This window comes from Sesamum indicum, linkage group LG1, assembly GCF_000512975.1.
Source record: "Sesamum indicum cultivar Zhongzhi No. 13 linkage group LG1, S_indicum_v1.0, whole genome shotgun sequence".
NCBI classification, from domain to species: domain Eukaryota; kingdom Viridiplantae; phylum Streptophyta; class Magnoliopsida; order Lamiales; family Pedaliaceae; genus Sesamum; species Sesamum indicum.
Window position 1 is genome coordinate 3,156,849 of NC_026145.1, and position 18,680 is coordinate 3,175,528.

General features: G+C 34.0%; 1 protein-coding gene and 3 long non-coding RNA genes across 4 annotated transcripts; 3 read left to right on the forward strand and 1 right to left on the reverse strand.

Moving 5' to 3' along the window:
* LOC110012831 lies at positions 358-2,124 on the forward strand. The gene is made up of 3 exons (XR_002288039.1): positions 358-516; positions 667-766; positions 993-2,124. It is a non-coding gene; the product is annotated as an uncharacterized LOC110012831 (long non-coding RNA).
* Positions 11,006-13,154, reverse strand: LOC105155697. The gene is made up of 2 exons (XR_002288038.1): positions 12,959-13,154; positions 11,006-11,397 (listed from the first exon to the last, which is right to left on the reverse strand). It is a non-coding gene; the product is annotated as an uncharacterized LOC105155697 (long non-coding RNA).
* LOC105155689 lies at positions 11,498-12,828 on the forward strand. The gene is made up of 2 exons (XR_002288041.1): positions 11,498-11,678; positions 11,755-12,828. It is a non-coding gene; the product is annotated as an uncharacterized LOC105155689 (long non-coding RNA).
* Positions 15,867-18,304, forward strand: LOC105155703 (protein cornichon homolog 4). The gene is made up of 4 exons (XM_011071627.2): positions 15,867-16,173; positions 16,976-17,157; positions 17,754-17,876; positions 17,943-18,304. The coding sequence occupies exons 1-4, from the start codon at positions 16,102-16,104 to the stop codon at positions 17,974-17,976; spliced, it is 411 nt and encodes a 136-aa protein (XP_011069929.1). The 5' UTR covers positions 15,867-16,101; the 3' UTR covers positions 17,977-18,304.

Consider the following 18,680-nt stretch of genomic DNA (forward strand, 5'->3'; position numbering starts at 1 on the left):
GATGGCATAAACATGAACACATGAAAACTCATTTTGAATATAGATTGAATGAGTACTAATGCACCCTATAATGGCCATAAACATGATCATAATCTCCAAATAAACATCACCACAGGTCCTACTTTTCCTATACAAATAGTCTAGAACAATGAATCTTTGCCATTTTTATCACATAAAACAAAAATAGCCAAGGATATGTGATGAATAGTAATTAAGGTTAATTGTAATTTCCATCCTGTAGTTATAGCTTTCTGACATTTTAGTCCTTAAGTATTTAGGATAGCAAAATAATCCTTCAACTTTTCAATTTTTGTAAATTTGATCCTTCGATCACCTGATTTTACCAAGTTGCCTCTCACGTGATGTACTTAAATTGGGGCTTTTAATTTTATTAGTTGATATTTTCTAATGTGGCAGATGATATATTAAAAAAAATAATATTCACATGGCTTAAATAGCCACGTCATGAAGCTTAGGTGGAAGTGGAAGGAAAACAAGACAGCATGCAGGTTGCACGTAAGTCATGCAGACAAAAAAGTCCTAATCTCTATGATAAACGAGCAATTTCCCGAATTCCATATCCCAAATCCCTAATTTTCTATCAACTCACTTCACAATATTCAAATCTAAAAGTGTTAAAAAAAAGTAGTTATTTGTCTGTGTTAGAGTTTGAACAAGCATCTAGCTAGTGTGAGGACAAGGAAAAGTGCTGTAATGGTGATGAAAAGGCCTGCAAGGCATGTGTCTCTGCCCCCACCTCAATATCGTAAGATTCCCGCCTTTTTTTACTTTTTTTCGGTTTTATATTTGTCAAAGATGGTAGATGTTAACTTGGCATGATTTATTCGAATTTTAAGTGTATGTGGTCCATTTATGCATGTATCAGTGTATATATGTGGTCTCTTGAAACTTCAATGTTTTTTTACTGTTTAGAACATGTGTTGTTGCTTTTACTGTTCAGTGATTGTATTTTTTTTGTAAATTGTATGCAGATCCAGACAGTCATTCAATGACACCGTCTTTGTATTACGGTGGTGAGGTTAGACGTTTGCCTCATGCCATGTATGTGGGGGGAACTGTTGATAAATTTGATTATGTTTAGCCAAGAGAGTGTTGCTTGGAGACTCTGAACATGTTTTGTTATGGTGTTGGGACAGAGAGCGATAGGAGATATTATGTAATTGTAAACAAAGGCTTAAGTTATTGATAGATAACAAAGGCTTATGAAGAATTTAAAGGAAAGGAAACTGACTATTTATGGTAAAAGTGACGACAGATGGCTGAAGTGGGTGTTATATTTTTGTGGACCAAGTGTTAGAGACCCACTTATCCGGTTCACTCGGACGGCCCACTATTCGACCCACGACCCGTTCGACCCGATCCGGACTGCTCCACCACTTAATCGGGTAACCTTAGTTTTGTGTCCTCATCTTTCTTCTCTCCTTCAACGCCGAACTTCTCGGTCTCCAGCTTCCATGGGAGTCTTCCTTAGCCAACGAAATGGCTTAAGGAAGGACTCTATTGCTGTCCTTATCTAGAAATCTTCACCCTTTGTAAAGGGCTTCTCCCCTCTCGGCCAAAGATAGAAAAAAACCAAACAGCTTACTTCTACTCTCCAACATTCTTTGTGAATCTATGTGATTAAGGTCTCTGTGACCAAGAAAGAGAGGAATCTGTGTGATCGAGAAACTAAACCTGTTCTGGTGTTTCGGGTAGTAGAGCATCCGTGAATTGGGTTGTGGGTGCGGGACTTTTGTGATCGTGTACCCTTTTGTGTGTTCAAAGGATCTGACTTGAATCTGAGCCTAATTGTTACTGCAACATTCTTTTCGTTTGATTTGTTCATATCTTATTAATTTTGTAATCATTATAATTTCTGTAATTATTTTGGCCTATTAAGGAGTTTCGTACTCCATATTCGTTTGTAAAAGTTGGATAGGTATTTCTGATATCCACTCTACAGTGGTATCAAAGCATTGGTTGCTGATTCGTAAAAGCTCCGGTGGTGGTAAACTCTCTTAAAACCCTCTCTACATTCTCTGCATTTACTTTCTATCATTCACTATTTTTTTGGTTTTATTACCGAGGTGCGTATCCCCTTGATTACCCTCCTGGCCGGACCCTTGAGGTCGTCAGGTATCTGGATTTGGGTGTTAGGCTGGAGAGGCCTTGGCCCTGTGGTTACTTGATTTAATATTGTAGTTTTGATTTAGGTGACCTAAATCTTCCTCTGTCGTTAACTACTAATATTGCTATTAATTCTTCGATTACTCTTGATTTACTGTCTCTGGTATTATTCTCTGTTATTTAAGTATATTTTTTAATCGCTATTGTGACTAGTATCTCCGTCTGATTTGCTGTGATCGCCAACTGCTTGTGTGATATTTTTTGGGAACTGAACCACTTGGATAACATTGAAATTACTCTTTGTGATTTGTGGTTTTTCTGTCGTTAGTCCGCTGCTAAAACTTTTCTTAAGTTGTGTTAAAAGGTTTTCTAAAAACTCTAATTTTTAAAAAAATGGCCGGTTACAACTTACAACCGTTTGACGGAAAGGGTGATTTTTCAATTTGGCAACAAAAGATGAAAGGCATGATTCAGCAAAAAGTTTTCAAAGCTATAGATGGTAGATATACGGAAAACATTTATGAAGAAAAACAACTTGAAAATGATGAATACGCCTACTCTTTTATTATTCTTAATCTATCAGATAATGTTTTAAGAAAAGTAGGGAAACAAAATTTTGCAAAAGAATTATGGAAAAAATTAGAAGAGCTTTATACTGAAACTTCCCTGCAGAGTAAACTGTTCTTACTTGAAAAAGTTTTTAGATACAAACTTGATTTGTTGAAAAACATTGATGAAAAAATTTGGATGATTTCACTAAACTGTGTCAAGACATAAAGTTGACTGGTGATAAAAATATTGATGAGTACTCTCTTATTGCGTTTTGGAATACTATACCTGATACTTATTCTGATTTAAAAGCTACTATTAAATACGGTAGAGATAGCGTGAACCTTGATACTGTTGTGAATGGACTAAAAAGCAAGGAGATAGACCTAGCAACAACCAACATGAGGTTAATTCTGTTAGAGGTAGGTCTAAGTTTAGAAATTCTAGCTATAGACACAACAATAGAAGCAAAACCAGAAATAGAAACAATAATAGGAGTAAATCTAGAACCAGGGATAACTCACATAGAGATGATAAAATCAGAGAAAAAAGGTGTTATAATTGTGGTTTAAAAGGGCACTATATTAAGGATTGCAGAAAACCAAGAAGGGATAACAGAGATAATAATACTGATGAAAAAAAAAGAGTGAACAATGTTGCTGATGATTCTGGTGAAGCATTTGTTGACTCTGGTTGCACTTTTCATATAAGCCCTTTTAACGATATTTTTTCAAATCTTAAAATCGAAGTCCTGGTTTTGAAAAATGGTATGAGGTTAAAGGCATTGGTGATATTTCTTTAAACTTTAATGATGGCTATAGATTCACTCTTAAAAATGTTCGATATATTCCTGAACTTAGCCATAATCTTATCTCATGTGCTGCTTTGGAAGAAGAGGGATTAGAGGGTAGATGGGGAAAGGGTTTTCATGAGAATTATGAAAGGATCTCTCATTGTTTTTAAAACTGAAAAGAAACGCAATTTATATTTATGCACTGTCTCATATGATTCTGTGGCTGCATCTGTGAATGAGCATGACAAAACTTTTCTATGGCATAAGTGTCTTGGGCATATCAGTCAAAAAGGGCTTGAATTGCTGAACAAGGAAGGTATTCTATGTGATAAGGTTGATAAATTTCAATTATGTGATGAATGTGTTATGGTTAAGCAACACCGTATGCATTTTCCTACTACTCCTTCCCCTAACCCATCTATGTTATCTTGCATTTTGGATTATGTTCATGCTGACGTATGGGGTCCTTCAAAAGAACCCACCCATGGTGGAAATAGATATTTTCTTCTATTATTGATATTTTTTTCCAGAAAAGTATTTGTTCTCTTGTTAAAACACAAATCTAAGGTTTTCAAAAAAATTTGAGAAGTGGTAAACTCTTGTGGAAAACCAAACTGGAAAAAGACTTAAAACCCTTCGCACTGATAACGGTCTTGAGTTTTGCAATTAAAGTTTTAATAATCTTTGTGATAAATTTGGGATTAAAAGGTACAGGTCAAATCCCTACACCCCTCAACAAAATGGTGTTGCTGAACGCATGAACCGTACCTTGCTTGAAAAGGTTAATTGTTTATTGATTAGTTTTGGATTGCAAAAATCCTTTTCGGGTGAAGCAGTTTTAACTGCTGCTTATTTGATAATTTGTCTCCTTCCGTGCCATTATTGGGTAAATCTCCTGAAACTATTTGGAGTGCTAAGAAGCCTGATATTTCTCATTTATGTACTTTTGGTTGCTCTACTTTTGTTCATCAGAATTTTGATAAACTTGAACCTCGTTCCATAAAATCTATTTTTATTGGTTATCCTGATGGGGTTAAAGGGTATAGGTTGTGGGTTCGTAGCCAACCTGGTTTTAAAGTCATTATTAGTAGGGATGTAACTTTCAATGAGAATGAGATGCCCTGTTTTTCAAAACTAGAAATAGAACAAAAAGAAACAACCGTTAATAAGGTGAAGGATAACCTAGGAGGGGGAGATAATTTAGAAGAAAACATTGATGAATAAAACTTGGAAGCACCTATAGAAATCAAGAAATCCCCTTAAATGATTAACAATTGGCATGAGATAGAAGTAGAAGAGAACATAGGATCCCTTCTAGGCTTAAAGATTTCCAAGTAGTATTCAATATTGAAAATTCTGAACCCTCGAACATAAACATAGCTCTTAAGTCTAAAGAGTGGCTTAGTGCCATGAATGAGGAGATGAAATCCTTAAAGGATAATCATACTTAGGATCTAGTGCCTAAACCGGAAAATTGTTCCTTAGTGGATTGCAAATGCATTTTTAAAATAAAGCAAGAAAACCCCATAAAATACAAAGTTAGATTAGTAGCCAAAGGGTTCACTCAAAAAGAAGGGATAAATTATAATGAGATATTCTCCTTAGTTGTTAAATATACCACTGTGTGTATAATTTTTGCTCTTACTGCTCATTTTTATTGGGAGTTAAAACAAATGGATGTCAAAACTGCTTTCTTGCATAGTGATCTTGATGAATGTATTTGCAACAACCGATTGGATTTATTGATAAAACCAAACCTGACCATGTTTTCCTGTTTAAGAAATCTTTATATGGTTGGAAACAGTCACCAAGACAATGGAACAAAAAGTTTGATATGTTTATGCTTTCCCTTAATTTTAAAAGGATTGATTATGATTATTGTCTCTATTTCAAATTTTTGAATGATGTGCCAATTTTTCTCGTATTATATGTCGATGACATACTCATCGCTAGTCCTAACATAAAGCTTGTCGAATCATTACAAAAGGACCTTTCCAAAAATTTTGAAATGAAAAACCTTGGTGACGCAAAAAGAATTCTTGGCATGGATATTCGTAGGAATAGAAAAGGATTTTCCATACTTTTCAATCAAAAGTCTTACATTCACTCCATTTTGAAAAAGTTTTCAATGGAAAATTCTAAGCCCACCTCTGTACCATTAGCTGCTTACTTTTAATTGTGCAAAAACCAATGTCCAAAGACCGCTTCTGAAAAAGAGAAAATGAGTAAAATTTCTTATTCAAATGCCATTGGGTCTATAATGTTTCTCATGGTATGTACTAGACCCGACATCGCATATGCAATAAGTTGTCTTAGCAGGTACATGTCCAATCCAGGACCTCCTCATTGGGAGGCTTTAAAGTGGCTTCTAAGGTACGTTCGTGGTTCCGACGATATTGGTATAAATTTCTCTAAATTCTCTAATTCTATTGATCTTGTCGGTTACGTGGATTCCAATTATGCGAATGAAAAAGATAGTAAAAAATCCACCACTTTCTATATTTTCACTTTGTGTGGCTCATGCATAAGTTGGAAGTCCCAACTACAACATATTGTTGCATTATCTACTACAGAAGCTAAATATATTGCTAAGACTGAAGCTTTTCAAGAAGCAATTTAGCTCGAAGGCCTTATTAAAGAAATTGGTTTTGTGACGCCCCAAAAATAATAATATATAATTGGGGGATTAATTGATAAATTTTTATAAGATTTAGTTAATTAGTAAATAAATTATGGGTCATTGAAATATAATAACACTTGAATGAATTAAATTGGAGTTCGTTATAATATTTTGGGTCAATTTTATATTAATTAAGAAAATTAGGAAGGACGTAAATGGTATTTTGAGAAAAATTTAATTAAATAAATAAAATAATAATAATATTATATATATAAAAATAATATGTATATATATATAAGTAGAGAGAGAGAGAATTGAGAGTGGAGGTGGGGCCCAATTCCCACCGCCTCACTCCCTCTTTGCCTTTTTTTTTTATTTTAGTTTGTATGTTGTTTTTAATATACACACAAACATATGCACATACAACACACACAGCAAATTGCAATTTTTTGGCGGGAGAAGAAAAACAGACGGAGGTAAGAAAATTGCTATTTTAATTTTTATTAATTTGTGTAATTATATTATTTAATTAGTTCATTTATTAAATATTGATTATATTAAGTGATATACTATTTAATCGGAGTATTTTATGATTTTGACTATTTAAATTAGTACCGAATTAAATACCAAATCGGATATAAAAATGATATCGTTGGTTAATTAGATTATTAAATTTATTAGATTTGAATGTTGCTATAGCCAATTTATATAATTCCATCGAAATTGTTAACCAAATACGCAATTCTACGTATTGTTATTTAAGTAAATTATATAATAGCGAGAAATTGATAAGAAATCCGTAGGAATATTCCGAAAACTATACTTAAGAAATAATATATTGTTAAAGAGGAAGAATAAGGTTTTAATGATAATTTAATTTAAGGATGTTATTAAAAATGATAGTTATAAATGTATAAGGGGTTTAGTTAAATAAATTCCTATGAATCACTTGATAAATTATAAATATTTTTATTGAAGCCTATAGTGTCTAGTTATTGAGAAGAACTAGAACTAAAATTTATATTTCGGTAGAAGTGGAATATTAAAGAATTATTGAAAATCCGTACGAATAAGATTTAATATTATATTTAAAAGAAATTACGATATTCTCGATATATTAATTGTATGTGGTATAACTCATTATAGGATACGGGATGAGGTGAAAGGACTGACAATTAGCGATTGAGTAAAAAGAAACGTTGTGAGGTTGAGGTAAGTAAATAATTAGTATTATCTACATATGTTCTTTTTATTTGTGGTATTACTATTATATGACTTTGTGGTTCATTCTGATATTGTTTTATCTGAAAATATATGCGTGGTGAATGATTTGAATTGATTGATGGCATTGTGTACGTGGAATGAGAAAATGTGTTGAATATCATGTTTGTTGTATGTTGTGTTGTGGGTGTCTGAAAATGAAAATATAAAAATATATTATTTTATGTTACTAGTTGCTTACAAGAATGGTGATATGTGGAAATGAGGGAGTGGTGGAAATTGAATGTAATTGTGGCGTGAATACCCCTTGACGTGTTGAAAAGCCTATAAGGCGAAATGAAATGAAAAGAGTTTTGATGCGATATGAGAAAGAAATGAAAAGAGCTGAGCTTTGATGCGATATGAAAAAAGAAAGATGTGATGTGAAAAGAGCTATGATGCGAAATAAAAGAGCTATGATGCGAATTGAAAGAGCTATGATGCGAAATGAGATTGATGAGCCGGCTGTCAAGGGGATTCACTTAAATTTATATAACGGTGAGATTGAGTTGATGGGAAAAACACGATATCACCTTCTGGTAAGCAAACTAGGAAAAAAGAAAGTTTAATTGATTATTTTATTGTGAGATAGCTGTGGTGTACTACAATTGATTATGTTGGAGTTAAATTGACTGTAATCCATGCATGTTGCCTACTTGTCATGTTTGGGCTGTGTTTGATGTACATATATAGATAGGGCTGATTATTTACTTACTGAGTGGCAGGCTCATCCCTCTGTTGACATTTTCTTTTAGGAGTAGATTTTGAGGTATCTGACTGTTGAAGAATAAGTCTACGCACTATACTCAGTCAGGTCGGGCCAGTATGCTGTTTCTCCTTTTTGTCAGCTAGAGTACAAATCTTATTTTGTTTATATAAAGAGAACGTAGGCATAGGGATTCACTGTGGCGGATTACTTGTGGTGTTTGATTTGTATATATGATGTTGTGGGTTGATTATGTCATTATGACGTTGGGGTTACGTATTCATATGGATTAAATTATTATGTGCATTTATATTTATAAACACAGGGATTGCTATAAGTATGACGTTTAGGGTAGATATAGCCCTTGTAGCGAAGGGGGTGCTATAGGTTTTCTCAAAAATAGGCTTATTGTTTTCTCTGACAGTCAATCTTCGATCCAACTCTGCAAAAACCCGATTTTTCACGATAGGACTAAACACATTGATGTGAGATTTCATTTTTTTCGTGATATTGTGAGCAAAGAGGTTATTAAATTAGAAAAGGTTAATACTAAAGAAAACCCAGCAGATATGGGTACAAAATGTCTTCCTGTTGAAAAGTTTGTTAACTGTTTCAAAATTCTAAATTTAGCTCCTGACTAATTTTTTTGCAAAGATACAAGTTCTTTCTTTTGCAGGTACATTGGAGCGGGCCCCTAGGCAGTGATGAGAAAAGCCAGATCCTAACTCCGGACCCTATTCCTCTAAAGGACTTGGTCCAAGGTAGAGTGGGTTATATTTTTCTGCCCAAGTTTTAGAGACCCACTTACCTAGTTCACTCGGACGGCCCACTATCCGACCCACGACCCGATCCGGACTGCTCCACCACTTAATCGGGTAACCTTAGTTTTGTGTCCTCATCTTTCTTCTCTCCTTTAACGACGAACTTCTCGGTCTCTCTCTCTTATCTTTTCTGTATCATTCCTCCTTCAAGTCTCTAGCTTCCATGGGAGTCTTCCTTAGCCAACGAAATAGCTTAAGGAAGTACTCTATTGCTGTCCTTATCCAGAAATTTTCACCCCTTTATAATTGACTTCTCCCCTCTCGGCCAAAGACAGAAAAAAACGGAACAACTTTCTTCTACTCTCCAACATTCTTTGTGAATTTGTGACCAAGAAAGAGAGGGATCTGTGCGATCGAGAAACTAAACATGTTGTGGTGTTTCGGGTAGTAGTGCAACCGTGAATCGGGTTGTGGGTGCTGGACTTTTGTGACCGTGTACCCTTTTGTGTGTTCAAAGGATCTGACTTGAATCTGAGCCTAATTGATACTGCAGCATTCTTTTCGTTTGATTTGTTCATATCTTATTAATTTTGTAACTATTATAATTTCTGTAATTATTTTGGCCTATTAAGGAGTTTCGTACTCCATATTCGTTTGTAAAAATTGAATAGGTATTTCTAATATCCACTCTGCAGTGGGGAAAGAAAATGAGGGTGGTGAAGTTGTTGAAGTAAATGAGTGTGGGGGTGAAACTGGTGAAGAAAATGAGGGGTCAGAATTGAGGGGGAGCGATTATGAGGGAAGGGAACAATGAGAGTGCTAATGAACCTAATGTAGTTGATAAAGTTGTCCATGATGAAGATAATAAGGACTCTAGTGAATCCAATGCTGAGGAGGAAAATGATGTCATTGATAATGAGGTTGATCTAGATGAAGATAAGGATTTTGATAATGGTGCGGGAGATAGGCCTAGTTATCCTGTATTTAATCCTGAGGAGACTTATGATCCTATGTTTGAGTTGGGGATGATGTTTAGTAAGAAGGAGAAATTGAAAAAGGCCCTGTATTCTCATGCCAAAAAAACCAAAAGAACCTTGAAATTAAAAAAAAAGATGACTAAATCATGGTGTATGTAGAATGTGGGGCTCATGATTGTGATTGGAAAATGCATGGAATTAAATTGAAGGATGAAGAAACATTCCAAATTAATCAACTTCACACTCATCATTCATGTCCACAAATATTTGATGTCAAGAAAGTGAAAAGTGCATGGTTGAAAGAGAAATATTTTTAAAAGTTTAAATCAGATCCTAAAAGATGTGTGAAGAGTTTTAGGGTTGACATTATAAATGAATTGAGGGTCAATGTATCCAAAGATCAAGCTTATAGGGCTAAAATAATAGTACTCCTAAGGATAGCCCTGAATATCAAATATACTAAATTTTGGGATTATGCTGATGAAATTAGAAAGACTAAATCCTAGTTCAACTATAATTGTTGGGATTGAACAAACTGCCGGTGAAGAAAGGTTTAGTAGGTTCTGTCTGTTTTGGTGCTACGAGAAAAGGTTTCAATGTTGGATGTAGGCTTATAATTGGAGTAGATGGGTGTCATTTGAAGGGATCTCATGGGGGTATCCTTCTAACTGCAGTTGAGGTTGACCACAATAACAACTTGTTCCCAATTTCATATGCTGTGGTGAATAGGGAGTGTAAGGAGACATGGGAGTGGTTCTTGATTGTGCTCAAACATGATCTGGATATAGTGACATATGATCAATTCATCTTCATGTCTGACAAAGAAAAAGAGTTGATGCAAGCATTTGATGAAGTTTTCCTAGGAGCTGAACATAGATATTGTGTCAGACATTTGCATAATAATTTTAAGCAAGATGGATTTAGAGGGTTAGCATTTAAGAATGCTTTGTGGAAAGCAGCAAAGGCATGCACTATGGCTGAGTGAAAGCTCAAAATGCAAGAGAAGAAATCTTTATCACAATCAGCTCATACTGGTTTGATGACAAGCCAACAACACAATTGAGTAAATCAGAAAGTATAAAGTTGTACTGAATAATATATGTGAAGCTTTTAATGGATCCATATTGGAGGCTAGATAAAATCCATTCTAACTATTTTAGGATGGATTAGAGAATATATGATGAGAAAAATGCAGGATAATAGAGATAGAGCTTCAAACAAATGAACAGGAAAAATGTCCTAAAATTCAGATCATCTTAGAAAAATAGGCTGCAAAGATATATGACTGTATGCCTATTAAGGCTGATGACACAAATTATTAATTTTTCTATTTTCATGGAAGCCAGAACTGTTTTGACTTCAGTGCAAGAAGTTGTAGTTGCAGGAAGTGACAATTATCTGACATACCTTGTAAGCATGCTTGTTCTTGAATATACAATCAAAAATTAGATCCAGTAAACTTTGTGCATGCATGTTTATATTGTTTGATGCATATAAGGTTGTTTATGCACCTGCGATCAAACCAATGAGTCATGAAGGAATGTGGGCTGAGTCTTGCATCATGCTTCCTCTACCACCAAATTTTGGAAGAAGAGCAGGAAGGCCTACTAAAGCAAGAAAAAGGAAAACAGATGAACCAATAATAAAGAACAAGAAAAAGGGAAAGACACTTAGCTGTAGAACTTCTTGGTGAACCTGGTCACAATACATCAAAATGTTTAGAAAGGGTACCTTTGCAAATGTCCAAAGTCAAGTGGTATATACATTGTGTATATATATGATTAGTAAATGGCAGGTTTGTTCTTGTTCTCATGCTCATTTTGTAATGCAGGTGGATGACAATGTGCAAAAATTCCTAATTGTCAATGAACCAAATGACGGAAGGGTAAGAAGTATACTTGCAACTACAAACATTATAAGCGATAGAACTCCAAAATCAACATGTTCTTTAATTGTAACAGATGAGAAAAATGAAGGTGGCTTATACAATTGCGTTAAGGAGAAGTAACAAACTACAGTGAGGGATAGTAAGTCTGATTTTTTTTTTCTATTTTTGACTTGTGCATTTACATTTTATAAATGTCTTATGTGTTTGTGTTTAGGAGTCCCAACAAATATCCTACCTCCAGCTCAGGTAGATAATGAAGAGAGATGCAACTCCTAAAAGTGGTATCACTTTAGAAGAAATTCCACCTCCTATTATGGCTCTCTAGAATGTAGGACTGGTCCTTCAATGTTTCAGCAGTTTACAATGTCAAATGCTAATCTCGATTTACAACCAAGGATGCAAATCAGAGCACCTCCACAGAGGAGGGTTACTTTTTTCTTCCACTAGGGTGCAAACCGTTGCAGTTAACTCAATTATAAGGGAAGAAGGACAAAAATTTTTGGATCTAAGCCAGCACAGTCAAATGGACAATTAAGATTCAATTTTAGGAACTTTTGGCAATCAAACATTTTTTTGAAATATGTGCAAACTTTTTGTTGGTAATAACCTATTTTCCTTAAATAGTGCCACATTAGTATAATTTTGAATGTAAACATTGGCATTTGCAATGTTAAGTACCTTTCAATTTTTTTGGAATTACTGTTTATTATGCTATGTTAAAAGGAAATTTTTCAATCCACTATTAAGTAGCTTCCAGTTTTTTCACTTTCAGATTTAATGCAGTTTATGCTGCAATGTTAAATGCAGTGTTTTAGTCCACTGTTAATTCCAGATTGCACAAAAAAAATGAGTACAATTCTTCATAAAAGTGTACTCCTAGCATACATTTGTTACCAAAACTGAAATATATACCTAATACATATATTTTACAATCCACAATAATAACAAATAACCCCCCAAAAATATCCAAGAAAAATCAAATCTTGAAGCCATTTTTCTAGCCCCACCATTAGCTCCAAATGATAAAAAACAACACCATGGCCACTAACTTTTTTTTTCTTATTTTTCTGTTTCTCCTTCTCAGCTCCTCAACATTTTCTTCCAAGCGATTTATCCTCCTCAATAACCCTGGTATAATCACCTTAGTCCTTCGAAAAATTGGGGGATCCTCCCATGAAAAGAATCTACATCCACCATTCTACCATTTTTTTTTTACAAAAAACAGACACAAAAATCAAATTTTCTTTAGAAAAAAAGTGAAGAAAAAACGGCAATACCTTGTAATGTCAACAAGAATGGAATCGACGACCTAGGTTTTCCTCTGTCCATGATGTGCGAAGAACGGCCGATCTCCCATAGTAACATTCAACTTATTCTGTGACAGAAGACATTGGCCCTTGGATGTGCGAAGCAGCTGCTTTTAGGGTTCTTAGCTTTAGTCTATTTGGGGATTTCTTATACATAGTAGGGGAATTAGTTTTTCCCTCCACTTCCACCTAAGCATCATAACGTCGCTATTTAAGCCACGTCACAATTTTTTTTTTTTAATAATGTAGGAATCCATGGAGATCTTTTAGTCAAGACGTTTATTTTATCCTTAGAAGACTCGACTTTTGATTGGTACATTGATCTTGAAGCAAACTCCATCCTAAGTTGGGATGATTTACAAAACAAGTTCTTAACTCGTTTTCATAGTTTTCGACGTACTGTTAGCATGATTGAACTTGCTAATCAGCACTAAAGAAAAGATGAGCCAGTGCTTGATCACATCAATAATTGGAGAAATCTATCATTAAACTGCAAAGAACTTTATCTGAAATATCTACAGTAGAGTTATGCATTCAAGGCATATATTGAAAACTTTGCTACATTCTTCAAGCAATAAAGCCATAAACATCTAGAGAGTTAGCCACTCAAGCACATGGGATTGAAATAAGCTTCAATTGTAGAGAAGACGAATATTTAGTTGATGTTAATGATGATGATGATGATGGTGAAGATGGTGACTATGCAATACCATGAAATTTAAAATTTTTCAATGCTCCTGGATATGAGCATAAACTATCTAATATCTAAAAAAAACTTCTCAATACTCTTGCATATATTAACATAAATTATGTCTCAAGAAAATAATTCTCAATCCTCCTAGATATCACCATAAACTATCTAATGTCTTTAAAAAAAGTTTCGTAATGCTCCAAAATATGAGCATAAACTATCTAATATCTCTAAAAATAATTTCAAATACTACTTGATACGAATATAAACTATCTACAAATTCAAATTGATAATTCCTCGGTACGAGTATAAACTATCTATAAATTTACTTGAAGAACTCCTCGATGTGAGTATAAACTATTTACAAATTAAAATTAAAAGACTTTTTGATATGAGTATAAACTATCCACAAATTTAAATTGAAAACTCCTTGATACTAGTATAAATTATCTACAAATTCAAATTGAAGAACTCCTCAATATGAGTATAAATTATCTACAAATTCAAATTGAAGAACTCCTTGATACAAGTATAAATTATCTACAAGTTTACATAAAACTCTTTGATATGAGAATACACTATGAATAGAATACAAGTGAACTACGTTATGACTTGATCCTCCCAATGAAGTACGTAGGCAGCTTGAGGTATATTTTCAAGTTCAGACAAATGTTAAAAAGGCAAAACATCTCATGAAGAAGAATCAATTCCGGGACATGTTCACTCCTTCACTTAGCTGCAGTAAATGTCCGTGAACAAGTCTCGTAGACAAGTAAAGTTTTATGCCCAATTGAATGATGACAAGTGTTAAACAATATATTAATTATCAATTATATTTCTTTTTAATTTATATTTTGGAATTTACTAAATTAATTTTAAATATAAATAGTTAATTTAATTGATATTTTAATATATTTTTTGTCCTCAAATCAATGGCCTACAAGTGTGAAAATTAAGTATTTCTGCCAATCAAATAATACTTTACAGTCAAAGATTCTAACCAATCAGACGGAGCTACGGGAGCAACTACATGCACGTTCCAATCCAGTCAAGACAAATATTTTTTATATTATCTCTTTGAGGATTACAAATATTAAAGAAATAATATCAAGTTAACCAATCATATCATTTCAAACATATGATGTATTCATCTCTTTAAACTAAATTGTAAAAAGTTAATACAAAAGGTGTTCAAGTGCATAATTATTCTACCTCTTTAACACCTATATAAAGAGATCCCTAGAGCTCATTCAGAATAGACAGAGCTAGAGAACGAAGACTTAAGCAAGTGAAGCAGGCTAAATAATTCTCTCTATGCAGTTTCTCGAGTCCAAGAATATTTAAAGGCGTTCAAGGCATTCGGAATTATATTCGCTAATCCATCGAATTAACGTTATAAATATCCAGATATATTCTTCAGAAGATTTGAGTGACAAATTCACTTTCAATTTCTCAAATTCAAAGTCAAGACTATAACGTTTAATTCGAAATCACTGACATAAACTTTCGAATTAACGTTATAGAAATTCAAATTTAAATCCAAGAAAGATCCAAAGAAGATTTTATTTTTGAAATACATTCTTGAAAAGAAGAATCAAATACATTGTTGAAGAGAAGATTAAGACAATTAAATAAAAATTGCACTCAACTTTACCTACGAATATATATTTCTATTTGTGATAATTTTTTGTGTTTTAATTTTCAAATACCATAAAATTAACACCCACATGTGAGACTCTCGTCTATTGGTGCTATCATTTCGGATATTAATAATGTCTTTCTTCTTTCAATATCTGTTTTGTTTGTCAGACGTTCTGGTAGCTCATAGCTTAGCATGCCATTCTCATGGTTGGCAAGAGGGTTATAGTGATCTTCCCTTAGATGCTCTTGGTCATTCGTTACCGGATATTTCTATTGATGATACAGTTGATTTCCCTCTAAAGAAAATGAACTTTTGCGAATACAATAAACAAAAAATAAAAGAAAAAACATTTTGGGATAATGGAAATTTGTTTTTGGGGGAAATATCCGAAATTTGGGGGACTAAAAATAGAAAAAAAAACATTTCCCAAAATAGAAGCAAAGATGTTGTACGGCAACAAATAAAGTGACTATTTTGGGAGAGAGAGAAAGTTGTAATAAATAGTAGATACCAAGTTTAGAAGATACATTGACTATTTTGTGAAAAGCCAGAAGCTGAGCAAACACCGGAAAAGACTCTGAGTGATCATTCCTCGTCTATTCAACTTTTCCTTCATCGCTAGAGTTTCAGGTCTGATCAGCTCTGATTCTTTTCTTACGAATTCAAGCACCAGGGGCGTTCTACGCACCTGGCGCTACCCATCCTACTGTCTCGTTTTCCTCTATCTTGCACGCTGGGAATACATTAATTGGGACAGGCAAAGAATAAGGAGGAGGAAATATGGGGGACGTGTTGGCATGGGTTCTCTTCTTCGTCATGCTCATTGCCATTATCGTTATGCTGGTTTTCCAGGTTTGTTATTTTTAGCGCAACCCCAATTTTATGGTTTTTTCTTTTAAAAAAAATTGTTTTGTGTGTTATTTTGTATGTTTGAGGTTGTGTTACTGTATATATTTGTGGGAGCTTTTGTTTAATTAGCAAACTGTTATCTCCTGATCAGATTAGGGAAAGTTGGTCAAGTTGTATATTTTAGTCGTTTGATTGGATAAAGTGAATGAATTTGGTTGCTATCTGAAAGGAAGTATTGAATTCCTTGAATGGGCGTGATGCTGATCATCAAAGAAAAGAAAGGGAATCTTATTGGCATGATTTGGATCCTTAATACGTAATGTAACTTCCAACATCCGCATATTTTGCGACTTTCTGCTTTATGTTGAAGATGTGAATCTTTGGGTGCAATTCATACAGTTAAGTCTGGAATTCCCATTGCATAGTTTTCACTCTGTTTTAAAGATGTGGGAACATGTAACTTTCGAAACTTATGGCGGTTGTTTGAGGATTAAGATCTACATGCTTTTCAAAATCAAGATGTGGTTTTCTGGGCTGCATTTGACGGCATGGCATCAGGTCGGCTTGAAATAGAATCTGTACCATAGAATATGCTTAGAGTACCCTGTGTAATTTTGTGATTTGAGTATTTGCTTATGGTATTTAAGTGCATACTAATCTTCAGTTTGGATTTGATGTCAGTTGGTCAGAATATAAATCTGTCAATGAGAATTTAGCTCACATTTGAAAGTTCTTATAGCTTGAGCTTGTGAGAATGGGAGGGCTTTAAAATGTGAAATTTGACAATTGTTTCAACTTTATGCAGCTCATGTGTTTGGCGGATCTAGAGTTTGATTATATCAATCCCTATGATTCCGCAGCTCGAATAAACAGTGTGGTTATGCCTGAATTCATCACACATGGAATTCTATGCTTCCTCTGCCTTGTAACGGGGCACTGGGTTATGTCACTTCTCAGTATTCCATACCTGTACTACAACATGAGATTGTAAGATCACTTAACTTTTGCTTTGCATCTAAATCCACATACTAGACGGATACATACACGCAATCATCTTGTTAGTTTCGGCAACCCCTAAAACACCTGTCTATTGATTGTGCAGTAGTGTGTATGTCTCTCTTTGCCTTTTAGCTTCTCACATTTTGCATGAAGCTTTATTGTGGGCAATTGTTTTAACTCAACTTTAGCTCAACTTGGGCCATGAAACTTTGCACAGCTTTAACTCAACTTTGAATTAAAACCAAACGCGACGAAATTCATGGCTGCCATAGAGGACATGAACAGGCACAAGAGAACAATTTCATAAAACTCAAAAAACGCAATTGGGACTGCCCCAAGATCTTAATTCTTCTCTATCACTAGTATTCTTGTATGTTTTGCCTCTGGGATACAGTGTGGCAGCTGCTCTTAATGAATATACATTTCAGTTTCTATCTTTCTTTTTTTTTTTTTTTTTGTTTGAGAGGTTCAGGTGATTAACTGAATATGCTAGAGATTACATACACCACACAAATTCATTGATCTTGTTGCTCAGATGTATAAAATACAGACCGCCCTTTTTCACTCGTTATTTCTTGTACCAGGTATATTCGAAGAGAACAGTTTGTAGATGTAACTGAGATATTTAACTTGCTCAATCGGGAAAAGAAGCAACGGTTTTTCAAGCTCGGATATGTCGTAGTTCTTCTCTTTATCACCTTGTTCTGGTGAGTGAAAAGCTTTAACTCCTTCAATCATCTCAGATTTGCTAATCACATTGCTCATTACTGCAGGATGATTTTCCATGCACTTGAAGACCATCACTGATCATTACACATTTGTTAAGTACTTGTATGAAATATCAGCTCTGCAAGCGGCTGCGTTGTATGTATGGATGGAATGACAGGCTCGTCCAATTACATTTTGCTGTCTTTGTAACATAGGAGTAGTTCAAGATTGAAAATCCGGCTCCTCCTCTAATCTGATTTTTTATTGTAAAGCTGCAACAGTATTTATATTGAATTTTAGGGTTCCTTTTCCCTTTTGTTAGGCCTCCATTAGTGTGTTGTTTAAGTTGCTTTGATTCTTTGGTCGTCCACTGAACATTGTTATCTTTCAAATTAATGTACGTTTTGGTGGATGAACTGTTATTTTATTTCTAAGGTTAAATTTCAATTCATGTATTTGAAGGTAAGAATTTCAAATTCTAATAGCAAATCCTTTTGATTTTTCTGGATATCTTTACATTCCACAGTATTTCAAATTTTCCAGCTCTTGTTTTGTGAATATCAACGGATTTTATATTATTTTGATACCGAGTCATTTGAAATAATTTTTTTAAATTTAAATAATTCCATCCAAATGTAATACGGAGGAGGCAATTGTTACGTAAGAATGATTTAGGTGGGAATGGAATAATTTTAGGAATGGAATAAAAATAGAAAATGAATGATTTTGGTATATCATTCATATGTTCGGTATGCCAAAAGAATAAGAAAGAAATTGAATAAAAACATTTCAAATTGTTCATT